Source organism: Heliconius melpomene, chromosome 7 (assembly GCF_056956725.1).
Source record: "Heliconius melpomene rosina isolate 202511_hmr_F chromosome 7, ASM5695672v1, whole genome shotgun sequence".
Lineage (NCBI taxonomy): Eukaryota > Metazoa > Arthropoda > Insecta > Lepidoptera > Nymphalidae > Heliconius > Heliconius melpomene.
In genome coordinates, this window is record NC_140395.1 from 8,191,125 (window position 1) to 8,218,752 (window position 27,628).

The window sequence follows — 27,628 nt, forward strand, 5'->3', positions numbered from 1 at the left end:
ACCCATTTTAATAGGTGCAGAGTGATACCCGGCAATAGGGACTCTCCCTGATGCCGCTCCCCTCGCTCCCGCAGTGTGAGCAAGAAGGAAGATAACACGATCGTAATAGTACCTTATTATCATAAGTAACTACTAATATTACGTTTTTACAAAAAACGATTTAATGATATAAAATGCAAAGAATATTCTTCATGATTTTAAAAATCTTAAATTTTAAATACTTATTTATTTATTTATTAAAGTAAGTCATGTTTGGAGAGGTTAAAATCGAATGCATTCGATACATCGATTTTTAGTTAAAACTGAAACCTGAAAACGTCAGTCGTCATTTGTCAAATAATCAAATATATAGCAGATCAGCAGTGAACAGAGCAGAAACTACAACTACAGTGCGAACGGCGAAAACATCACTTATTTAAGACATCACAATTCGTGCGAATTACTAAAATTTTAAGAATTAAGCAAATTAAGTGTAATTTTAACCTTGAACGGTAAATAATAATATTTAATATGGATTACATCAAAAGCGGAGCTAACGTGCTTATAATATGGCACAATAACGAACCAACAGAATTAAGCAATTTGGTGAATCAAATTCAAAGTATAGCAAACACTTCAGTAGTTCTGGAAAACTCTAATATGATCGCGGAAGGTGATGTAAACGTACATATTTCTTATAAATTAACACATGTTTTCAGCATTTTATTTAATTTTTAACTTGTTACAGATTCCAGATCTTTATCGTCGTTCGATATAATACTGAGCAATTGGTTACCTCCACATAATGTTGTTCATAATGATAAATTATTAGCTTTAATAATAAAACTTTTAAAACCCAGTGGAAAGCTTCTAATGAATGATGTAAATGACCTAAATTCTTCTCTTAAATTAAATGGTTTTATAAATATTGTTAAATTAAACAATCAATATATAGCAGAGAAACCAAATTTTGAGGTAACAAAGAATTGTTTTTATATATTTAATATAAATTTTTGTATTTAATATAATCAAAATTCATTATAAGTATTACATTATTTTACAATATGATAATTACAGGTTGGATCTAAAACCTCACTTAGGCTAAACAACAAGCAGAGTGTGTGGAAATTAGATGACACAGTTGAAGAAGCCTGGTCAGGAAAAAATGATGATGAAATAATTGACTCTGATATGCTTCTTGATGAAGATGACCTTAAAAAACCTGATCAGCAATCACTGAGAGGTAATATTACCTAGAGTTATATGGGTTTTGTTTATTTTTTAATCTTAAATGACCTGCTAAATAACTGTTTTAAAAAGGCTGTAAAACATAACAAATGCCTCTATTTAATAAAATTGTATTGCTTGTTTTAAATACAAGCAATAGTATTTATCTTTGTTCTATATACTACTTTCAAAATAATATATATTTATCATTTACATATTTTTATCTTGATAACATTTGTTGAGGTTTTGTGTTCCAAAGTGAGCTCAGTAGCTAGTTGAGGTATTGTGTTCCAAGTACATAATAAGGTCACGTTTACAATAGTATTGTAACTTTCTCATGCACCTTAGTGTAAAACCAACATTTTGAATGTTAGTTTTACAATAATGCCTAATAATTAGTATTACTAATAATTATTTCCAAATCAGTTGTATTTCGCACACAGCAGCATAAGCTGATGGAACCTAGTGCTAAAATACTTTGTTCCCCATTTATTTATTATTAAATTGCATTTAAAACTATCGCATTATAAACTAATATGTCGTTTCAGTTTGTGCAACAACTGGAAAGAGAAAAGCTTGTGCTGACTGTTCATGTGGTTTAGCAGAGGAGCTACGAGGTGAAACAAAAGAGACTCCTAAATCATCGTGTGGAAGTGTATGTACATTTTATTTTAGTCTTATATTATATATGTTATGTAGTAGGGCCATGGGCATAGAAATTGTCGGTTCCTATCCAGACCAGAATATTTAGTAACAAAAACTTAAGGAAGAAAAATTTAAAAAAGATCTTTACACATAAAGGTTAGTTCAAATCCACCCCTATAAAATATCTCTGGATTCGCCCGTGGTGCCCTGAGGGAATCTAATGTTGAAACATTGTTCCCTGTGAGTCACAGAATTCAATGTCGTTCTTTTTGCCATGTTACAGGAGTGAATAAGTGAAAGTATTAAATAATTCAATCCCCTGAGTGGGAATCGAACCCACAACTGTAGCGTCAAATGCTTGTGCCACTGAGGCACAATGACCTCAATTATACCATAATATGTGGTAATTATTAGGCAAAATAAAAACATTTGAATATTACCCTGTTATATGCCTGACGCTGATTATATATTAAAATAAATAGTAAATAATAGCATCATATTAATTTCTATACATGACAAGGGTACTGAATAGTTAAATTTTTATGATTCTTTTTTCATTGACTTTAAAACTTCTCTGGACACATAACATGATTTTATGAACTAAGTTATTAAAATCATTATTTAAAAAGCTTATTAATTTTTATTTTCAATTCCTTTGGCAGCCTTTTTATTAAAATGAAATTATTAATAATATTTTATTTTTATTATTATATATTTTATTGTATCTTTTTCAGTGTTATCTAGGTGACGCTTTTCGATGCGCCACATGTCCATATCTTGGTATGCCCGCCTTCAAACCAGGAGAAAAAGTTGTTTTGGATCTCAAATCTGATATTTAGTTTCATTTGATTGAAAATTATTATTACGCCTAATATTTTATGTTGTGATTTGTTGTATTAATAAATAATACTATAAATTATATTTTTTTAACTCAATTCTAGTTACTCTTATAAAATTCTTTGAATTATACTTATTTAGATAACATATACAAAGTTGTACGTAGCGGGAATCACACCCGCCTAGTACGGCCGGCCGCCGGCTCGACCGCCTACCAGGCAGGTAGAAATTAGTTACAATGTTACATCTCAGAAATCTGATTGTAAACGCGGCGGTTGTCAGTTAAACCCCACTCTGAAATGATTTCCATTTCCTCGCTTTTATAAGACGACAAAGTGAGGCGTTGAATTCCGCTCAAGAAATAAAATGAAGACGGGAGTGTCTTTACACTATATTCCCTCTGCCTGCTGTTATTATAATTACTAATTTCAACACTCAGTAGGTCATAACGAAAGGTGAAATAAAACCAACTTGTAGCAAATATTCAATTATACATATTCTCTCTTTCTTTTTACAAACAGTTAACTTAGTTTTAACATATCTCATAACATTTTTCATTTACATTAATTTGCAATAGTATTCATTTCGCTATACAATAAAATATACATCATATATATAATATTTGCCATATCTGTCATATAATTATATAACAATTTATATTTATTTATCTATTATTTAAATGACACATTACATATTGAAAACAGTTAGAATTGGTCATTATCTCGATTAAACATTTTAATTTTATTTTATATATATAATCTGTTTTCAATATGTTATCACAAAATTATTTATGGTAAGATGGAATAATATCAAATATTATATATTGAGGCTTCACCTCTTTGGTCGGAATCTTACCAAAAACAACGATAATCTAATATCGATAACACTGTAAAGGATGGCACAATCATTTGTGTCAGTGTTGCTAGTTTAAAATTATGTAACCATTACTGGCCGTGTTCATTATTGGCAACTTTAAAATGTTTATATTAAATATTTAACATTTAATGATGAAACTAATTTAAAATCCTAATTATCGTACACAGACACATCACGCACCCTTAAAAACACTTAAATAATTTTGAGATATAAAAGATCGGTAAATGATAGCGTAATATGGACCTGCATTAAACGTTGATAAAGTTTTACTACTGTAAATATAACAGAGCGGATTTACTTAATCAATATTAAAATTTATTAAGTAAATGTTTTGAAGTAACGAAATTTCGGTTTAGAAATCAAGACAGGCTTATGGAGCCCATAAACGCTAAGCATTATGTATTATGTCATATTATTCTACAGTTAATCAATTATAAAAAGTAAAGAGTAATTTGAAACTGCAATAAAATGTATATATGTTACTGTTTATTAAGCGGTATGTTTGATATAATTTGGATCCAATTTTATAAATATGTATCTAATAGAAAGTAACAAAATCACTATCATCCATAAATAAGTGCAAAGGAATGACTTAAATAATGGGTACCCACGCAACTTTAACCGCAGGGAATCACACAAATTTAGCTCTAAAAATAATAATTGACGCACTTAGCAGTTAGCATATTAAAGGCGCGGAAGAACATCGATTGTGCCAATTACTATTCGCAAAGATAATAACTTCACAAACAAAGTTTTGTACCATTCGCGATTGTGCTCCGACAACTTTCATCTCTTAGCACCCGTCGTAAGAAAATTAATACTTTTGAATTTGGATTTTGGGAAATAATACTTTTTGTAACAAATTTTGTACTAAACGATTGTCCATCCTGTCGAAACCAAGGCGTCGCGCGCCCTTTACTAAATAAATGCTCCTATCTTCATAATTTAAGTAATATCCTCGAAGAAACTATTATCCCACAACATTCAGTAAAGCGTCCCAGTCTTTTTAAAAGTTTATTTTCATCAAATTGAGATCTTGCTTAGACTTGCGAGTGACGTCACCGCCTCCACCGAGTCTTAAAGTTTGTGAGGTAGGCTTAGTCATGATCTAATGAAAGCGCCTTGTTAGAAAATACCGATTAATAAAATGAGATCTTTCATTACAATTACAAATAATAATAAAGACGATATAACCTAGAATTACATTACACAACAAATTATTACATTTTTTTTACAACACCGTTCGTCGCCGACGACGCACTTTATACTCTACAAGGTCGGTTAATATATTTAACATACAAGTAATAAGCGCAAAGCAGTTTGTGGTACGATGAAACTTTGACAATATCTGACTTTCATTGCTTAATTATTTGTATACTGGCGTTAACGATCATTTAAGAGGAAGTATCGACCGCAAGTGACCGACGAACTGCGACGTCACTGTCCTCAGTTAAACTATCTATTGGTGAATGGCATGTGCAAAACAATAATTATAATAACCAGACATTTTTTTCTATTAATTCTGTAATATATTTTAAAGTAGGTAGAAGTGAATTCTCTTATGTCGCTCAATATAAACGTAATCAGTGAAACTAATAATAAAAGTTTACTAAGTTCACTAGGTATATATAAAAACAATTTGTTAATGATATGGCCATGCTTCTGTCGTTACGTTAAGTAACTGTATATGTATATTAATCACAGATTCTACATACTTGTTTTGTTTAAGTTTCATTTTATCTGCGTAGGATTTCCGAGTAGGTATATAATAACTATACATTTCTTACCGACAACGCACTTATTATTCTAAGACATATATGTTTTTAATCAAGCAATACTTCATACCTATTTTGACCAATAACTACAAAATATCACAGACAGTGTGTTTATTATGTATACAATCTTCTCATAGAAAAGTTCTGTGTATCACACATGGACGTTAAAATCAATAGAGATGGCGTCTAAAAACCATGACCATTAGAAATATTATTTCTTTATACATTATATGATTGTTATCAATAACTTTATTTAAACATTAAATTATTTGTCAGAAGATTTAGTCCAGCAGAGAATGTACAGTCGCCGAAATTTCTAATAACTAATTTTAGTTAGGTTAGGTTAAAATTTAATTTTTAAATACAAAAACGAAGGTTCGCTTTATCTCTAGCGAGAGGAAACGGGCAACGATTCATATGGATATGTCTGCAGTCACAACCATGGGAACAACGCAACTCATGACTGCTTGAAACTATATATAGCCCGACAAGAAGTTTACGAGTGTTATAAAGACAGGCACGAGTCAAACTCGCCTGCGTAATACTCAAAATTCTTCACATTATGCCATGTATTTATAAGCCGCTCTCAAGTCTGAGATCTTGAGATGCCGTTTTTATTCATAAATAACGTAGCTATGAATGAACACGACAACTTAAGATCGATCTTAGACTTGAGAGCATTAATAAATACGCGCTCTGTCCGCGCGTACCTTCAAAATTCATAAAATTCTTGTCGATTTATAATTATGAAAACAGACGAAATTAGAATCAGTCAAGAAGCACATTGCTCTTTAAATCACCGATCGTCCACTGCGCCTCGTTCTCTACGCAGTCGTTGATGTAACAATCTCATTAGTTATCAGTTATCACAATTTCTAACCTACATAAAAATATGTGGCAGTCAACGTGCTTTTGTGCTCATGTTATTGATTTTTTTTTCAAGAAGAACTAAAAAATGGCTGGAGACTGTTAATATAGTGTTTAGCTATTTTACTTTTTTAAAATATATTTTTTTGACTTTGGTTCTAAAAGTTGTTTTATAAACATTATGAGAAACTAAAAAGATCACCACACTACTATAAAATGTAGGACGTAGGTGTCTTGTAGCAGAACTATTAGCACCTATTGAGCAGAATCGAGAGCTTTTTAAATATTGTATAGCTTTGTAGTTAATCTTAGCGATTACAAATGCTTACATAGTAACTGGCAATAGTCTGAAATAATTTATATCTTCGTTGTAGAGGTATGATTAACAAACACATTAAAAGTACATATAAAGATGAAAAAGTATAACAATTGAGGGTTCATGTTCAGGATATTTCCAGTTACGTTAGGAGAAATCCGTAACAAGTTTTGAGAGTTACATTAATCGTAGTGTAAGTTTGTCTGACCTAAGTTACATATTTACAATATTGTACACAAACGCATATAGAAGCACCCGACAGAAAAAAGCACCTAGTTTCCGAATAGAATATTAAGCGTACGATTGTGTATTGCCGATCGCTGTAGAAATTTCACATTACCGATAACATTTCAAATAGGTATATGACTTAGTTTCACTGGGGGATAAAGTTACTTTGGTGAAAATTCGTGGCACAAACTTTAGCGATACCAGTCGCGAGCCACACTATCGGATTTATGTGAAGGTTAAACTCGTCAAGACCCTACAATGTGTTGGTTAACAAATTGAACATCTTATATTCTCGTAGCGACGGCGAACGGCTGGTTCCTTCAACGTTTTTTGACGGGGGGACCGTCCTCTATAACATCTGAGGCTGACCAGCGCCTCTTACGGGCGTCCTCTTTCACGCTAAGGTTCTCGGGATGCGTCTGAGGCGGCGCCGTCGCGAGGGCGGTCCCCAGCGCGGAGGCGGGCGCGGAGTGCTTGCGCGCGACTAGCGACACACAGAGGTCCCCCACTTGCAGTCTTTGTACTCGTAGTCCGTACCGCAACAGGGTACGGTCCGGCTTACATGACGCCCAGCCTCGGCCGTACACGAAAAACGGATGGTCTACTGTCGATTCCAGCTCCACCTGAAAATATTATTTTACAAACATTATATTTAAGCATTTTGTGTACTTATTTCAAGTGAAGTCATGTATAGCATATTTGATTTCCTTTAATTTTTAACATGTATTAATTTTAAATTATTCTATTCAATTAATCGATAGTTTTAAGCGTGGCAGTAGTTCATTCAGCACTGCCAATGTGAATGTTCAAGAAAATACTAAAGGGATTGTTCAGTAATTATTATTACTTTATTGGGTACAATTGAACAATACGATGTTTGATAAGTAATGTGTTGTTTACCTGTGAGCGGTTTCTGTCATATGCAAGTGTGAGCGAAAGGCGGTCCCCTCGCTCGTCGAGGCGCAGCAGTGTGCACTGCGTGAGCGCGAGGTCGCCGGTGCGCTCGGAGCTCATCACGAAGTCCTCAGTGCGCATTTCCTCCACACGTCGGAGTGTACCGTCTTCGAGGCGTATGAGGGCGCCTCGGCAGAAGTGGGGCGCGGGCGCGCCGCGCTCGGGTGACGTCGGAGGTTCCTGAAATTATCGAGTTCTATATGAAATGATATTGTATAAGAATATAAAAGGTAATAAGTAGGTGAATTATTCCTTAATACTGTATTTATATAATATTTACTTCATCATACAAACATACCTCCCTAGCTGGCGCTTGCGGCTGCGGCTGCGGCGCCGACGCGGGCGGCTCGTGCGGCTCGTGGGGCGCCGGCGCGGGAGGCACGAAGCCGGACGAGGGCCGCGCGCGTAACGGGTGGTAGGCGGGCGGCGGCGGCGCGCGCGGCCGGTATAGGTAGGGCGCATAGGACGACGGGTGCTGCAGGAAGGGCGCGTAGGCGGCAGGCACGGGTGCGAAAGGCGCGGGCGCGGGCGGCGCCTGCATGGGGTCGCGCGGGCGGCGCGGTGCGTACCGCGGGTAGGGCCGCGGCGGCGGCGCCAGGAACTCGGGCGTCATGCTGGGAGGGGGGTAGAGGTGGCTCAGCTGCAGCTGCCTCAGCTGGACCAGCGCCTCGCCGGGGAGGCTCGCCGAGATCATTGGACGAGCTGGAAATATAATATACTTATTTATTTCTACTTCTGGCATCATTAATATAAAAAATATACATAGTTTACTTTAATACGCCTATCATGACCAATCTATTTGTTTTTCGTATAAAATCATATGCAGATTAAGAAGAAAGCTGCAGTGCAAACAATATTAATCCATGGTAAATTGTTTTCTTTGTATAAAACTACATCTGCGTGAGATCCTTGCTTGAGCCGCGTTTGGTGATGAGATAAGAATGTGGAACGGACGACGTCAACATTATAAATAGATTTAATTCGTGTGCATAACATAACTTAGTATTCGAGAATGAGTACGTGACGTGAAATAACAAACGCCTTTTGTTGTAGTCGGTTATTATGTGATAAATATATCGTAAACTAAAACACAAAAGTGCTCGCACATTGCCAAACTATGACTATGTCAATTTATATTAAGTACCTAGGCTAACATGTGCAGTGCAGTTACAAGAATTAAAAAAAAGAATTAATAATGTTTAAAAAGTCTTTTACACATGCTAAGTGACAGCAGGAACTCTTCGTGTTGTGATTGTTTTCTTTAAAACTTGTTAGAACTGCTGATCGTCAGCATTCCTATGCGCGTCTCGTCAGTGCCCGGGGCGATAATTTAAAGAATAAAGAATACACTGCGCACCTGCGCAAACACTACATGTTAGCTTGCATTTCCTACGCAAAGGATTTATATACATGTGTACATATAATATATACCTACCTAAATATTAGTACATATAATATATGGCATACAGGCAAGTTTATGAATATATATAATTTATATACCGACTGCTGTTTAGTACGATTCAAGTAGAATGATAAAAAAAAGCTTCATACTGTATCCGGCACACAGCAATGTAGGCAGAGGGAACCTAGAGTTAAGACACTCCGATCCCCACATTCCGCCGATTTTCGATTCGATTTTCGAAATTAAAATATAAATTTTAATAAATATTTAATTTTTTCGACAGTCGTACACTGGCCTCACGTTTATAAGTTTAATAATCACAAAGACCATTCTTTCATCTAAGAATCTTTAATATATTGTAAATCTCGTTAAAAACTTTCCCATAAGTAAAAAAATCTTAAATGTTCTCTAAATTGGCTTATGAATAATATTAATCTGACATTAGTCACTAGTTTTTGCAATTTCTCACTGACAATAAGAAAACGTACGTACGTACGTACTACGTAATTAACATTAATAGCTGTCTTTACTACTACATTTAATTTTGCTATTATATTACGAGTATGATTTAAATATTGGCTGCTTTAATAAAATACATGATGAGATGAAATAAGATGACAGCGTAAATAATTAAATTGTAGTTAACTTAATTAGTATGTATTATATTAAAACGATAGAGTAGTGGTCAATCGTTGCGCAGGGGTAAACACGACAGGTTGTGGGTTCGATTCCCACTCGAGAAAATCAAATATTTAATTTCCTTTTAAAATTGAATATTTAATATTTTCATTTCTTCGCTTCGGTATTGAGGCAAAGTGCAACGTTGCCGTCCCTGCGCAAAGCCTTCAGTATTCAACGAGTGTCTTAAAACAAAGTTCCCTCTTTCTTAAAAAAAATACAAATAATCAATTCTATGTAGTTGCTAAGAGGAGGAGTGACCTTGTGCTTAACAGAAAAAAATATTTGTCGTCATTGCCACGCGAAAGATATTTTTAGAAAATAATTGTCGATAACAATAGTCAATAATCTTGAAGTAGAGCATGTCAAGTACTAATCAATCAAATTGTATTTGGCTTTTTAAAAATATAGGATGACGTGACAATATTTCTTTTTTTATTTTATCAAACGAGCGTACGTAGTATCGATAGTTAAAAATAACTTGATAATGATTATATTTCAAAGATAAATGCATGATTTAATATATATTTAGTTCCAAAATTTACTCCAAACGAGTGGAATTTTTTGACAAGTCAAGGTTAGATTTTTTAGCCGATTATTATCGGTTTCATATAAACACGAGTGATGAATTTCAGTTTTGCTTATATCTTTTACTATATATTTCTTAACTACATATTTATTTTCTCACATATTTGCTTTCAAAAGAACTGTTCGAATAAATAATACTAGAAGCTTTATTAAAAAGTTTTTAATACCTGTATTAATTTAAAATGATCTGCCTTATCAAAGCGCGGCGTTACCTCTCTACCACTCAACATGCAATCCCTCCAGAATTCGGCAGAAAGTGGGGAACGGAGTGTCATAACACTACGTTCCCTCTGCTTACCCTGCTGTGTGCGAGATACAGCGTGAAGCTCGTTTTTATTTTTTATTTTTTTATCTGCCTTTATTATATATACATAATATCTAAGAATGCGAGTAGGTGTAAATATAAGTATGTGTGTAAAATATGAATAATACAAAGTAAGTATATATTTATGAAGTTACATAAACAATAAAATTTTAATGCCACAACAAGGAAATATCTCGTGATCTTTCGTTCGAGAAATAGAACTAACTGAGTCACAAAGACGTCGCTCGTGACTAACTTGTTAAAAATTCAAGCCAATTAGCTAGTTTTAACCACATGTTCGTTCCGCCCCACTGTATAACCTCCGAGTCTATTTCAGTAATCCATTTCGCAGGGTTATTAAAAACCGTTCGATAATATCTCATAAGCTTTTGTGATCCGATCTTAGAACAAATTTAATTGTATTTATAAACTTTTTATTTGAATAAACATAATAGAAAACATTTTTACGTATTTAAACGAAGTGGAATTTGAATCTGCACCTTTTGGAGACCGTTCACCTGACCACTAAGCCATACGTTCACATTTAGAATGCAGGTTCAAATCACGCTACGTTTCAAAGTTTTATACGTTTTCTAAAAACTATAATACTGAACATTTAAATGGGTAATCGATTTAAAAAATCTTGAAAAATATAGAACACACGTTCCAACTTACAGTACAATATAGATTGCATAACGTAGATTCGACACCAAATCTATATAGTTCCATCTTCAATGTATTACATGTAAATATTGCTTGCCGTCTCTAAATATTTTGATCTATGTACGATTAAATATAAATTAATTTTCACATTCAACAGACTCAAAGAAAAATATAATTTTTACTATATTGTTTAGAAAAATAATTTAGATTCGTTCTAATTTTGTCAGCTCTACATCCGGCGCAACGTCTCGCCTGTGGCAGCGTAGGCGCAAGGCCGCGAGTTCGCCGCCCGCGTGGAAAAACTGGCTATGAATGGCCTAAGCCAAGCTATTTATGTATTCCTATCTATACTATTTATATGTATGTGACTCTAACGTTTCGAGACACTATAAACATGTTGTAACATGTTTTAGATGGAACGCTAGTAAATTAAAAGTATAGTCTCGACGCGAGCCAAATATTTATATTTTATAGAGGTACTACTACGTAGGTATATGTTTTTTAAAAATGATTATTATTTCTTCTTATATACACTAAGAATAAGGTGTTTGTACAAGTACCGCAATTGTATAGGAAAATTAGTAAAATTGTATTATAATTAAATAGCTAAGTCATATTTAGTTTAATAGAAGTGGTTTTAAAATTTAATAAATTATAGGTAAGTTATTTACGTGCAACATTCTGTAAAATGAATTAAGTGATATTATCTACACTTATATTTTTTTAAATATTTGAATAGTACCTGGTTTTTTAAATACAATAATACATCATAAAATATCTTATTTCATAGTAAACATATAGTTTGTATTAAAAAATAATTTATTTTAACTAATACTTTCAGCAAAACCATAAAAACTTTTAACTTCGGCCGCCAGTAAATAATAACAATGTAAATGCTAGGTGCGGTCGATAGCGCCCCACGCCCGTAACCCACTTCCGACGTCCGTGACCTTGCTGCCTCCATTCACGTCTTACCCCCAGGGGTGCGTGGGGAGGGAGGTGCGCTAACCCCCATCCCCTCGTTCAGCTAGACTGCGATTTCCTTGTCACATGCTTAGTTGCTTACTTTTCACTATATCATTTTTATGCATTTTTAAATGGTGTATAGTTATACTCTGATGGCAACGTTATGTTTGTTAATATTTTTACTAATAATTGTTAATAGTATAATAATATCCTACCTATCTATTATAGATGTAAATTTTTTTAAAGTCAACTCTTTATCCCGCACGTAGCAAATTAGGCAGAGGGAACCTAATGTTAAGAAACTCCTTATCCATTAAGACACTTCTATTCCACATTTTCAGGTGAATTCTGGAGGCATTGCGTGATGAGTGGAGGAACTTAGTGCTGCGCTTTGCCTCGCGAGGAAATGAAGATATTAAATATTTATTTTCACCGAATGGTAATTGAATCCACAACCCTCGCGTTTTCGCGACGATCTTAGAATGATATAGTCCCAATATTTATTACTCAAATATGATATATACGACTGTAAGCATACTCATATGCACCTATCTATTTATATTATATAGGCATTAGATATGTTACATTTTACACTTCCTAGCAATGAACTTGTTTTCTGATATTAATAATAATATCTTCTATTTAAATGCATTATTAGTTTAAATAATAATATAATTTTATTTTCCTCGTCACATTATGTGTCTCTAATGAGTTCTGCTTATCTATTTTATTGCAAAAATTGCCTCATTCTGAATCATTGCTATTGTAATAAACGTGCAGTTTCATGTTTGCCGGAATAATTATGTAAATACTAAGCACGAAAATGGAATATTTCTGTTAAAATATATTAAAAGTATTATTATTGTATATTAACAATTTTTTGTTTAAGATTTGGAGCTATCTATAGTTTTTGTACTGTTTGAATTAATCAGTCGTGGACCCCATCGAGAATTAATAGAGAAATAATAAAGAAACCATTAAAACTAGAACTAGAACTATACAATAAATATTTCTAATATGTTTATTTTTAGATATAACATAATTTTCGCTAGGTATTCATTCGGCGGAAAATGGAGAATGAATCGAGTGTCTTAACATTATGTTCCCTCTGCCTACCCTTCTGTAAGTCGGATACAGAGTGAAGCAGTTAATTTTCTTGGATTTAATATTCAAATATTGAATTATAGCGACATTTTTTTACGCAGTCTCGTCTTTACACTTCCAACAATATCTACCTGATATAAAATTAGTCAAAACACAAATAATGGAAGATAGTAAATTAAATAAGCATTTCTGAACTTTTCTTTAACGATGCTTTGTGACGTTATAATTTAAGTCTAGCCGACAGAAGACGAACGGGACGAACCGATTCTGGCAAACTCTTAACCCTATTTATGAATATTGGCACCGTCCGCAGACGAAGGCGCGTGCAGATATGTTGGTGTTTGTTTATCAAATAGCAGTTACGCTCTGTTAGTAGAGTAGATACGCGCCGCACCTGTTACGTCCAGCTGTCGCGAATGTTAAAATAACATTTGTATTGTAATCTATCATACTTTTAATTTCGTGTCAATTTTATACGAAAAAAATATGCATTTTTTTTACATGTATTTTAAAGCGATTTAGCAACCCAAAACGGCTTCGCCCGCCTATTCTTTTTGTTATATTATAGCTAAATTTTACAAAATATTTACTTTAATAGGCTGTGTTCTTCTAATGTATATTAGCTATATTACTGCAAAGTTTCATCTAAATAGGTTGAGTTGTTTTTGCATGAAAGTCAAACAAACATCCATCCTTACATTTATAGCATTTGTAGGGTAGGTATATGTAAATCGCAACAACTACGTTAAAGCTTGTTTCTGTCGTTAAATTCACACACAATGACAGCAAAGTTACAAACAATACGGATAATAAAACAGCTTAGTCAGTTGGACACCTGAAATTAAAGTAAATATTCGTTCTTAATGAGAATTAACCGCAACCCCTAACCTTTACCAAAAGTTCATATCAGCTCTTATCGTGACGTTTGAAAATCCACAAAGACCTCTGTGTCTTCATGGCATTTGCTAGTTCTTAAATATAAATTGAATTAGGTGCACTAAAATGTACTAGACTGCCTATAATTATTTAATGAAACTATTTTGACGGTCATCATTAGGACAATAAAATTTCCTAGAATGTTATAATGGCTTTATTATGACGCGGAGCGCGGCTAATTGAACTGGTTTACGCTTGTATGTGTAGTGTATAGGTATATGCTCCTGCTTGTAGCTAAACGGATATGCTATTGTTATAAGAAAATATATTTAATCTGTATAAACTACTTAAATACCAGAAATAATGAATACAATATGAAATAAAATAATGATATTGTAACAGTTGTATATGAATAACCCATGAAATAGGCCAGGGTTGACCTGTAGTCTGTGTGAAACCTAATAGGTTAAGATTTCGGTTCCCCATCGAGATTTTAATTTTTTCGCTGTGGTGTCGAGACTAAGCGCGGCGTTGAGTACCGCTACTCAACACGCAACAACTCTAGAAATTGGTGGAAAGGGGAAATGGAGTAGATGCAGAACTTTAACTCTAGGTTCCCTCTACCTAATCTGCTGGAAATTATATTTGAATAACAGTCAGAATAACGAGCATAGGTACGTAGTATCGTCGCTCATATCCACAAAGCGTGACAAGAATAGAAAAACCAAAGACCGTATTGCTGAATGAATAAAATTGTGATACTATATGACAAACAACTAAAATATTATATGAAACATTATTGCTATACATAAAACAAAAAAAAACAAATTTATTTAGTGTTAAATGCACATAAAACATAGATATATCTACATTTACACGTCAATGTAGAGTCTAGATTGGACAGAGCGGCTGAATGAACGGCGTCCAAGTCACGCGACGCCAATTACGTAAACCCCAGTTGCCAACGTACCCCGACTTACTCGTTTGCAGTAAAAACTGTTTTGACGCTTTAATTGCACAAGTAAAATAATAAGTAATTGAAAACAACCAAAATTACGATTAAAAAATTGTTTTAAAAGAAGAACTTAGCACCATTAGTGATGTACCAGTAGGTATATGCGATTATTCAACTAATATGGATACTTGGTGAGGTACAAAAGCTTATTGTGCTTAAACGGCTCATTCGTGAACTAACAACAGTTTTATTGAGTGGATCACGCAACAGCAGTCGAGGCAAACAACCCCGCCTACGCTCAGCACACGTCTCGGCCACACATCGACATGAGTGTATTTACATGCCAGTTGCCACCATTACGAGTCGCGGACGGCGCCCACGCGCATCACAGTTCTATGTGTGAAATATCTGCAGTATTTAATACTAATAGGCGCCGTCGAAGCCGACAAATCATTTAGGAAATGCACTCTAACTAGACTAATAGATATGATAATTTTCTATTTTGACACCTTATAGCGTAAACAAGATGAAAGTAGTTGAAAGTACTGACAAATATTATACTTAATATATAAACAAATCAACAGTATCCCAGTAGGCAGAGGGAACCTAGTGTTAAATCACTCCGTCCCCCACTTAATATAGATTCAAAGAATGACCAACCGACAATAATTAAATCGAGTTAGTTCAACATTACCATTTATTAGGGAGTTCATTCACCTGTGTTAGGTTATTAGGTAATTTGATGTCGAATCTAGTTAATTGCAACCGCATTAGTTAGTAATGACGCTGCAGCTTTGTACGATTTGCTAACCGGTCAATGTACGTAGCAATTGTCTTATTAATTATTTATTTATTTTAATACTTTATTACACCATAATTGATATTAATTAACTAAGACAGAAAACGAAAAAACAAACATAAATTAACTTAAACAAAAAACAGATGCTCGTGCAAATAATACCAGAATATTAAGAGCTATACTTGTTATTTGCTAGTTTCTATCTGGAACTTCTTTTGGTTAGAAATTTAGCGTTGATTGGTTCCGACGAGAAATTAAAATAATTATTATAGACAATTTTGTATCACCCTATAATCTTTGGGATGTTAAATAAGATTTATTTAACATAATGCATAACGAGATCAAAGGCCGTCGTGGCGTATGGCACAAGCGAGTGACTGTGAACGTGTTGGTAGTGGATACGATTACCACTTGCGAGAATAATATCAAAATATTAATTTCCTCGTTCAAGTAACGTAGCAAAGTTTGGCGAGGAGTACCGCCACCTAACGCGCAATGTCTTAATTATGTGGAAAGTGGGAAACTTAATAGAGACGGAGGTTAACACCGGGTTTCCAGGTTGCCAGGTATATACAGTATATGTAGTATACAACTTCTAAAAGCAATATGTATTTAATTATGCAAAATCTTATAAAATTTCACTGGTGTGTATAGATGACATACAAACCTTCAAGCGTTCAGATACACACAATTTGTTGCTAGGCACATGCGATAAAACAAGCCTACAAAATTATATAGTCATTCACATTACTCATTACTGTACAAAAAATATTCATTTAATGAATTTTAAAAAACGTTATTGTGAGACTGTAACGACATATTTATGAGGAATTTCCACATCCGTATCAGAATCTCATCCATTTAAAATATCTATAACTGATTCACGTTGTAATAGGAATCTTCCAATAATATATTCTTACGAAAATAAAGTAAATACAAAAAAACAAAGTTGTTTGTTTCGTTAAAAATATAATATGGCGGCTCGATCATTAGACACCTACATACGAGTATACCAACATTCAAATGTTAAAGTTTGCTATTTTTGAGTTTCTTTATATTAGATAGGTATATGTATAGGCTGCCTAGTGCCTGTGCTTTTACATAGAAATCGGGTCGGGTTTTTAATATCAGCAGTTCCATTACGCCAGTTAGTATTTTGGTTCACCAATTGGGTCACAGACTGATGCATTCTCTATTTACGGAATGCAGATATGAATATATATAGAGGCCATCGTGGGCCAGAGGTACAAGGGTCTGGCTGTAACCCCACGGTTGTGGGTTCGATTCCGATATCATTAATATTTCTCGTAAATGCGTGTCATATAAAAAGTCTATTTAAATATATCTATAATTAAACTATGTATTGCTGATAATTTTCCATTGATCCTCTGGTCTATTAAAATAAAACAAATGAACCGTAACAATTATACTCGCTTCGCAGGCTTATAACTCCAGCGCCCTAAGTGGAATTATGAAGGTACGAGCCACCAAAAATAGCTTGCATGTATTAACTCGTTATTTACTGCCTACTGGTACGTGGAAATTTTATCTAAAATTATATCAATATAACCTTTACAAAGATAGCTGACGGTGACGTGGCCGCCATTATTTATCCCTCTGGATGTTCTTACAAAATTATGTTGGTGTCTAATAAATTAAATATACATATATTAATGTAAATACCAATACATAACTAAAATAAACGGGATAAGCATATTTGAATGAAATTTTCACATTTTTGTAACGTAAAATGTATTTCTTGTTGAATGTTGCCATTTATGTTATTTTAATTCAGAAAGTTGCAAGAATGCAGTGGAATATTTAAACCTACGTAATGTAATATAAGTAGGTACTAATACTATTAAACTCTTAAAATATGAAAGGAAAATTTCTAGTTCAAAAACATACATATTTAATGGCAACACTTAGCCACTATAAACCATATATTAATTAATGTATTAGGCACTAAAACTTTATAGTTTTCACAAACAGCATTGCATGCCCTATTTTGTAGTATTAGTATTTGCAAACACATGAATGCTGACCTCGTGTGAACAGTTATTGTTTCTCTATTGTGATTCTATTAGAGGTGGTTACATGCGTAAGCGTATCTGCCTTACGTAGAATATTAAGCAGTGATCTGAACGGCCGCGTGACTAAGCCACCTGCAGGATTTACCATCGATTGTATGCTAAGGAGCTCAAACCCCTACTCCTTATTCGTTTCCATCATTGTCATTCTGTACGATCGAAATTACCGTACGCTTCAAAGGAAAGGCTATAATAAACCAGTATTTAAAACTGAATACGTTGGAGAAATTATAAATTTGTTATTTCATTTGTTGTCTTCATATTCTTTTATATTCCTTGTTTCGGTAAATAATATCGAAGTCATATGACTGTTACCAAAACAAACACGGATAGGAGAGCGATACTGATTGTGCTAATGATGTAACGGGTCACTTATCGCAGCTGTCTCCAAAATAAAACTATTTATACGTAGATTGTTATTGTAAGAAAAGTAGTAAAAAGAAGGAAAAATAGCAGAATAATAAGTATTTTGTTCGTTTTTGTTTGCATTTATTTAAGAAATGTTTAATTTTAGAATAGATACCGAAATGATATATTGTATCTGTATAAAAAAAATATTTTTTTTATTATTTTAAAATATATTTTTTTTTATTATTTATTATTTTTATGAAAAAATAAATCAAATTATAAAAGAATGGAGTGGATCAGTGGAGAAAGTTCCTAAAAGTATGTAAGGTGTGAATGACAATATACTCTACATATTACCTATTAAATTTAATTCCAAGCGTAGGTATAGTGCGATGATATATCGTTAAAAAATATGAAAATTACTATAATAATAATAATATTAGTAGTATAATAGCTATAAATTTGTGTAATTATTAGTAATTTTCAAATTTTGACGTCACTTATGTTCTTGAGTGTTCAGCTATCACTAATAAGATATGAACATACGACGAGATAAGCTGCAATTGGCATTTGTAAAAACGCCTTGAACAAACGTCACAAATTTTATCACTCGAACTAAATTTAAGTTTCATGTTTTCATATCACATACAAGCTTAAATATAAGTTAACCTATTTTATAATAATTATAACCATTACCTATACAATATTGTATTTATAATATTATTTATAAAAATATGTGAAAAAATTAAAAAGTCGCTTTCTATATCTCTATACACTGTCAAGTGTAAGCTATCCATCAAAATCTTAGAAAATTTCGTGGATAAGATTGGCATTTGTAGGCAGGTATTATAAATACGTCATGGAATATTTGGAGATAAAAACTTTAGTAATTTATTATTGACACCTCAGTCCATGTAATTTCAATTTCCATACAATACATTGATAATTTTTTGTTGCAACCTTTGACATTTTTGCAGTGTTATTACAAGATAGCACTTATACAACTCTATTTTATATCTTTTTCGTTTTTATTGGATAAGTCATATTGTAATAATGTAATATTATATGATAAACTTCGCTCGGCGGTTATCAGGCACGTATTTAGTCGTTGACGACCTAGATATCTTAAGTTTCACAACAAATATCTCGCTCCAGCCCGAAACAAAAATATTTATAAAAGCCTCATCATTTTAAGACTACTCCCAAAAATTATACATTTATTTAAAAAAGCTAAGCTCATATTACATATTATATTCAACGTACATTGCACAATATCAAAATAGTAATCGAAATTATATATTATATTTGATATATTTTGTAAAGACGATATATAAATAACCACACACCAAGGCTAGCGAGTAATATCTGAAAATAGACAAGAACAATGAAAGGTTTACATTGCAACGTGTTGACACTTGCGCACGCGTGTTTCGAGGAAGTGTTCGTCAATGAGCCGGGAAGACGCAAGACCTTGTTTTCCAAACCATCGTTCACATGTATGATGTACGGGAAATGGTTGAACCAACAACGGTTCTAATTTATAAACATTTTTTTTTCGGTGTAAATTCATGCTTTTTAGCTAGCACTAAAGAAAAATAGTTTAATAGCTAACTTTTACATAAAGTATTATGTAAGGCAACATTGGTAAAATTGTGCTTTTCATAGTAAAGTATGGAATTAATATGCAGCATTGAACTTGAACGCGGTGCGTGCGTGACGTCAGCTACACGTGCACCCGCAAGGCCGCGCCTATCGCCACATCGCTAACTAGCCGTGAACGATGAACAACAAACTGATTGGTAAATCGATTTTATTAACTATATTTATAAATATTGAAAACCGTATTGCTAAATGCACATCACTAGTTATATTTCTGTTCCTGTCCATCACTATGTACGCTTTAGGGGTGTTTATTGCATTAATATAGATATCTAATACACATTCCATATAGTATATATAATAATATAATAAAATGGATTGGTAATTCAATGTTTTAACAATGTTTTAATCTCACGAGTATAATCTTGCATAAACAATGCTCTAAATAATTTTCTACAAACGTGTTATCATAAATGTATGTACATACATTATGATATGTATATTATATTATGTATTTATTATGTACATTTATTATCTATACTTTGTTATCTTTTGTTAACCTTTGAATTTATCAATAAATTCAGTTGATTTTGAAGGCTCTTTAAACGGCAATATTAGGTTACTAATTAGAATAAAATTTATTTGCAATTTCAACGCTTATTGTTTATATTCCTACAGAGTCGACTATCAAAATTTTATTTAACTCCTTATTCATTCATTCCATTCTTGTCATGCTGCTGCCCATTTAATAAAAATGGTTTCCAAAAAAATAGACCTGAAAAATTATGTAAGCATTAAGCAATGCCACGTAATCTTTCAAAGTTATTATTTTAAAAGCTTAGGTACTGATTTTTAATAAAGAGCGGCCACATAAATCATTCTTTCCTAGTTCCCTTTGGTACCTGTGTTACTTATAATAGCTTAACTATTCACTTATAAAGCTAAACAATTTTCCCTAAGGTTATCTTTCAAACTGGGTTGCTTGAGTTCCACATCAAACCTTCATAATTTTTATGTAAAAAAATGCTCCCCCCACTACCCCCTCTTACAGTTTTATTATATTTATAGGTGTACCTACGAATGTAATTCGTTTCTTTACTACTAACTAATATTATATTACTTTTGGAAATGACAATAAAAAAGATTAATGACAATATAATATTGGAGTACCTGATCATTCTGTAATTATTTATTTCATTAAAATATCCTGTACATTGCCATTTATTCAAGTTGTTGTAAGTAACTAAGTACGATAAATGAATAAAATATTACCAGCGTTTTTGCACAAGTTTCGTGATATCGATTTCACCTAAAAGCCTAGACTTAGGTAATATATTCGGCCTGTACCTACTGAAAGCGAAGCCAATTAGGGTGTTGCCAAACAGAAGGAGGAACGATATACCACTATGAATTATGTAATTACAGTATTCTTTTGATGGTTTATAATATACCTATATATATCACTATTTCATGCATTGGTTACTTAATATATCAATATAAATATATTTTCTTAAAAGAAAAAGTGTTTTTTGTTACAAATATATCAAATATTTCACTCTTGCAAAGCGTGATAATGGAAACATTAACCATGAACTGGTATAATCTAAACATATTAAATATTTATTCACAGCTCTTAAATATTCTTGTATTTTTCTCTCATGTGTTAAACCCAGAAGGAAAATGTCACTCAAATGTCTATCAACTTACAAATTATAATTCCAAATGGAAGAAGGAAGTAAAAAAATTGTAACAAAACATCGAAGTAAAAAAATATATATTTGGAAACTACAGTAACTAAATCAAGGTTAGACCGACTGGTTTAAGCAGCTCTACTGGTTTTTCATAAAATCATTAACAAAGACTAAAGTAAGAAATAATTAAAAAATATGGAGATTTAACACCTGTTCTTCTAGTTAAGAGCTCTACTCGTAAATATCAAACCCAGGAAAGTAAACAGAAACGTATGTTTAAAGCTATCAGAACTAAGACCTATCTATGTTTATTGACCAATGAATTCACGTATCACCATCACCACCAGCTTGCATAAGTTGTATATTTCGCAAACTACTACTGGCCGGGAAAGTGGTGACGCAACCAGGCGGCCCATTGATTAGACTCGTGAATGTAACTGGTTACCTAATCTTAGTAATTCCTTCTCGTGATCGATGCATTCGAATTGGCGATGATTGAAAGTTTTTTGAATTTACTGTTGTTTTGCTTCTTTTATATTGAAGTTTATCGGATTTGGTCAATATAATAGAATAATTAAAATCGAATTTGCTTGTATACTTATAAAATATCAAAACTTAACAATATAAAACAATATTATACGATTTATTTTAGGTACTTTAAGTACCCTTATAAATACCTAAATATTTAAAAAAAAAACAGCTTCACGCTGTATCCGGCACGCGGCAGGGTAGGCAGAGAGAACTTAGTGCTAAGTCACTCCGTTGCCCACTTTCTGCCAAATTCTGGAGGCATTGCGTATTGGGTGGCAGAACCAGACACCAGAGCGAAGAAATGGAAAAATTCGAGTGGGGATCGAACCCACAACCGTCGCGTTAGTCACACCCTTGTGCCGCTGCGCCACGACGGCCTCTAATAGCCTAAGATATTTTGATATTGTTATAAGAGAATATTATGTTTGCTCTACATATAACAGTATAAAGGTTACATACATACATATTATAATTGTTTACATATTTCCAATACAAAAGGTAAGGCACACAAACAAGTCTGACAGTGTGTAAGGGCCAAGTTGATAAACACAGAACATTTAATTCATTGTTTACAACAACAATGTGTTGTGAGGAATATTATTTAAATGCAAATTGCCCTGCCGTGGAACTATTGTTCGTTTCGCAGAAATATTATTCGGAATGAAGTTTGAAGATACAAATACCTAAGATTTCCTATCTTAGGTTAAATCATAATATAAAATTTTTATGAGACTAACATTCTATATTACATTATAATTATTTTTTTCATAAAAAAGCTACAGTATTTTTTTATTAATAAAACATAAGCTTGTAAGACAAGGCTTATATTTATTATTATATATGGAGAAAAAAAGTTATAATAATTTGCTCTACAGCCAAGTTTAAATTTAAAAAAAACAAATTAAAAAATCTATTGAAATCGTCAGCTACAATTAAAATTTAAATTAGTAATTTCATTATACAACAGTACCTAAATAGTTATCTGAAGATTTACTATAATAATTTAAAATAAATATAAACAAAGATTAAATAATATTTCAAAATTAAATTAAGCTGGCAACTCTGTTCTTTTCATTTTTAGATATGGAGTCAGTAAAAACGATAACGTGCAAAATATACTGTAACAGAAAACAGCGGTATCGCCACTTTCAATGTTGACACATTGAAATAAGATACCGTTCTTTTAGTCGTGAGAATATTATGTTTTTCAATACGGGGCTTGCATGGCCGCGATCATCTTCCACTTCTTTTGTTTTGGAGTTCACAGTGGATAATTTTAATTAATTTTATAAAATATGTTTGTGAAATGTTTTCATAATGTAAATCTGATATTATTTACTATCTATCTTTTCTTATTATAAATTTAATATGATTTATGTATTTACTATCTATATTTCGATGTTCAAGTTTATTAGATAGCTAATTTAAATTATATTAAACAAAATTTGTTCACAATGTTATTATTTATTTATTTATTTTGTAACTTTTAAATTATATTATATTTTTTATTTATTAAATCGTTTAAATATATCTTGACTGTAATCGTTTGGGATTTTTGTAATAGCACACGTTTTCATTGCTATATATTGTTATATTAAAACAATTTTTAATCTACATTTGTCTTTGCTTATTCATTACATTTTTAGTAAGTAAATCATCATTTATTTGGTTAGGAATGTTTTTTCATCAAATAATAAGAAACTAAATAAGCCACGCTACTAAAAACAACATAAATACACTAAACAGATAAGAAAATTGAACTAACGCACACATCATAAAACGACATTCATTCACGTAAAATTACACTTGTGTATAAAAGTACAGGTATTCGAGCTATAGAGGTTAATACCGTTGATAGAGAAGATATCACCTTTGTAGGCGGTAGCGGTAGCTCCTTATTAAAGTTGAAAAGAGAGGCCACATGTGTGCGGTAGTGTTTGTGTGCACTCGGTGACACTAACGGCGATAACTCTTTGTTTTCTTCGCAACCACCGCCTGTTATCTGACTGGCCGTTTATTTAATTAGGTATCATGCACTATACTACTTGAATAATTGATATGGGACCATTAGTTAGTGTTATTTGTTGATCAGTGATAGTGTTTAGGCGAGGTTTTCGCACTAATGATGACGTCACACAATTTACAACATGGTCATGAGACATGTTTTATTTCAAGTATGTAAATATTAGCACGCGAACTGTTTTTCCTCAATCATCGGCTTACAATGTTTTAGCTAAGATATATTTTCTTAATTGTATTATTCGGTAAAATGTAAATGGTTACTTGAAACAACCATTAAGTTTTACAAATTAGTATCATTGAACAAGTCGGTTTACACTCTATGTTTACGAGGCTAATGATTCAGCTTACATAGGCACTATTGGATAACATAACATTGATAGCAATTAGTGATACATGTATATAATTATCTAAGCAACTGTAAATATGAGCTGGGATCAATACTGAATGATTGTTAGCCTATGTATATGTAGGGGCACTTACAGTACAGTACAGTAACTGCAACATATGCAAAAAAATTAGTTTTTATAATCAATTGATTAAAAAATTGCCTTAATGATTTTATTTGCCCTAATAAATTTGTTTTTCAAATACTATATCAATTTGTAGCGGTTCATAAATACACTTGTTTTCCGAATTTCAACCACACGGTAGTTGGTACCCATAGTTTCCGAGTAAAATGACTGTGACAAACGGAGGGACATGGCGAAATTATAAGGGTTCCACTATTTTGCTACGGAACCCTAAAAAGAAATTATCGCATGACGATTAAAGTTGTAAAATGTATTATTTTAGAATGGCTTAACCTTCATCTATACCGATACTAATTATTGTTAGGCAACGATTGTTATTTTTGTTTTATAAACCTTAAACATTTATTTAGGTATATTGACAAATGAAAGTTTCTTTTGCAAGTTTTAAATTAAGTTAAACAAAACGAACCTTTACTTAGAAAAAACTATTTATTATACTTTTATTTAAATACTGATTTAGTACCTTACTAAATCATATATTGGTATGTAAAGTTTAGTTTTTATTAAATAATATGTCATTAAAATATCAACTTTTTCTCTGTAAACTACTCGACTAATACTTGTAGTTGAAAATACATGACATTATTGAAGTACTCGTATCGTAATAAGATAATACTGTAGACTCAATTAACACATTAATGTTTTACTTTGTGGGCAAACAATTACATAAACCATTTCCTTTATCGAAGGTCACTATGAATAAGAACAATACTATAATATAAAATAATTATATAACATGGAACACGACGTCCACTAGCCGCGGTATTTCGCATCGATTGTAATGAAATGATACTTTCTTATTAATTCACATATTGGCTGACTTTTTAATATAAAATAGTCTATTAAAAAATACTAATCTATGTAAATCATTAACCCAGAAGCAAACACATGTGTTAATACTACTATGGATTTATTATAGACATATTTGTTTTTTAAAATGTTAAATAATAATATTATTGGAGAAGTAGAGTCATCATGTACGTTATTATATATTTTATTTAATATATTAATTATTATTTTAAATAATAACATGTACGTAATAATCATTCTTTATAATTATTATAATACTTTATACATACATACGTACGCGAACGTCTTTCTCTTTACTCATGCGAGTCAGGTCAAAGTTTATCGTTGTTTAGTACTACCGACTGCTTGTACTTTTCCTTCTTGATCTAATTTTAAATAAATATTGAATATAGTTATTGACTAATTAGCTATCTGTTAACATTAAGTATATTATATTAATCGGTAAATACATATTATATTCTGTTTAAACTTACACTTAAATCGTAATTGTGAAATTAAATATAGAGTTCATATTAGTACAGGTTTACACTAAATACACAACATTTTCAAGCACCAAAAGGTTATTTTTACACAAACATAATACTAGAAAACACGAATTTAGAGAAAATGTAATCGTTTACGCGTGTGTTGTTATGTAAACAGGTTTTCTAAAGGAACGCAAGTAGCTCTATCTATTAGGTTAAGGTAAAGTCATCGACCATCGAGCAAGGTTGAGTCACAATAAACAATATATCCTATCTGCCTTAGTATAATTAATTATATATTAAGTGGAGGATAACCAATAAATATCAGGGACAAGGAATATTAAGCGAACATTAACCTTTATTCATTTTTAGAAGGCGGTAATATAGGAGATGAGCTTTTTCATTTAGTACTCGTAGAAGACCGTACGATTCAAGCAGACAGCGGCGCGGTATGTAGTAAGGTGGACACACTCAGAAACAACCTAAATAAAACGTGCCAGCAGCCAGCAGGGAGTAGCCGAGTGCTGTGTGCTGAGTGCCGAGTGCCGACCCGACACCGCCGACAGCCGTCTCGGCGCGCGGCGGACGCACACACGCGGCGGTGCACACACGCGCATCGGCGCGGCGGCTCACGCACACATCGCTCGCTAGACGAAAATAAAATCCACTCGCTATGTGCCATGCAAATAGGAAGGCGGTGGGATAATGTAGCGTGATCCTTACGTTTCGTGGCACTGTCGCGAGACGGTCACGGGCGCAGCATCTCAGGCCGCGGGTCACGACACTCGGTCGGAGACAGCATCCGCGGGCGCAGTCCTCGAACTCGTTCCGTGGGCTCTCACGTATTCCGGTGGAAAAGTACACGACTGTGACGTCCAAACAACATTCAGCACTCGCGATATCGCGGCCGTCTCACTGCGGTCACTCGGCAGGAAAATCAACGGGCGGAGATTATCATGAATGATATGACAAGAGCGCGGAGGCGGCGCGGGCGAGGTGCGACTGTGGCGCGGGTCGCAGCGCGACTGGCGGCGGGCGGCGGCGGCGGCACTACGCGGTACACGGCGGCGGGCCCGTGCGTAGTGCTAGTGAGTGGCCGTGAGGCGCGGGGACGAGGAAACCCGGCGCGAGTACGGCGCGCCCGGCCGTGAGGCCCACGCGGGGCCGGGTGGGGCGGGGCGGGGAGGGTCCGCGCGGCCGGCGGCGCGGGGCGGGGGCGCGGATTAATCACGTAGTAAGTATGCCCCCCGGGGCTGCGCCGCCCCCCGCCCCGCCCCGCCGCCCGCGCCCCACCGCACATACAACCTGCGCGCGCCCGATACATGAATAAATAGTAAATGCAAGCAGCGCTCGTCGTGCCAGACTGAAACCGGACACTTATCGGAGCTAAATGAATTCCTGCGCGTTGCCACCGAATCTTGGCTCTGTGCGCCGATGCCGTGTTCCGTGTGCTCCACAGTCCACACGTTTCATCATCTAAGCTGCTATTTTGTGATCGCTTTAC

General features: G+C 33.6%; 2 protein-coding genes across 2 annotated transcripts; one reads left to right on the forward strand and one right to left on the reverse strand.

The window, feature by feature from the left end:
* The first annotated feature begins 334 nt into the window (after positions 1-334).
* Positions 335-2,770, forward strand: CIAPIN1 (cytokine induced apoptosis inhibitor 1). The gene is made up of 5 exons (XM_085188795.1): positions 335-652; positions 728-954; positions 1,057-1,222; positions 1,755-1,861; positions 2,586-2,770. Exons 1-5 carry the CDS (start codon positions 511-513, stop codon positions 2,688-2,690), a joined length of 747 nt encoding a protein of 248 aa, XP_085044921.1. The 5' UTR covers positions 335-510; the 3' UTR covers positions 2,691-2,770.
* A 394-nt stretch (positions 2,771-3,164) lies between these two features.
* Positions 3,165-27,181, reverse strand: LOC146537614 (uncharacterized). Its single transcript, XM_085188794.1, has 4 exons — positions 26,848-27,181; positions 8,003-8,406; positions 7,651-7,884; positions 3,165-7,373 (listed from the first exon to the last, which is right to left on the reverse strand). Exons 2-4 carry the CDS (start codon positions 8,396-8,398, stop codon positions 7,071-7,073), a joined length of 933 nt encoding a protein of 310 aa, XP_085044920.1. The 5' UTR covers positions 8,399-8,406; positions 26,848-27,181; the 3' UTR covers positions 3,165-7,070.
* Positions 27,182-27,628: the final 447 nt, after the last annotated feature.

Bases quoted from the DNA above. Each gene is read 5' to 3' on its own strand.
- LOC146537614 (XM_085188794.1), bottom strand. From the start codon at position 8,398: ATGATCTCGGCGAGCCTCCCCGGCGAGGCGCTGGTCCAGCTGAGGCAG. The intron at 7,885-8,002 runs GTATGTTTGTAT...CGATAATTTCAG, and splicing joins CGCAAGCGCCAGCTAGGGAG to GAACCTCCGACGTCACCCGA. The intron at 7,374-7,650 runs GTAAACAACACA...TAATATTTTCAG, and splicing joins ATGACAGAAACCGCTCACAG to GTGGAGCTGGAATCGACAGT.
- CIAPIN1 (XM_085188795.1), top strand. From the start codon at position 511: ATGGATTACATCAAAAGCGGAGCTAACGTGCTTATAATATGGCACAAT. The intron at 653-727 runs GTGATGTAAACG...AACTTGTTACAG, and splicing joins CTCTAATATGATCGCGGAAG to ATTCCAGATCTTTATCGTCG. The intron at 955-1,056 runs GTAACAAAGAAT...TGATAATTACAG, and splicing joins CAGAGAAACCAAATTTTGAG to GTTGGATCTAAAACCTCACT.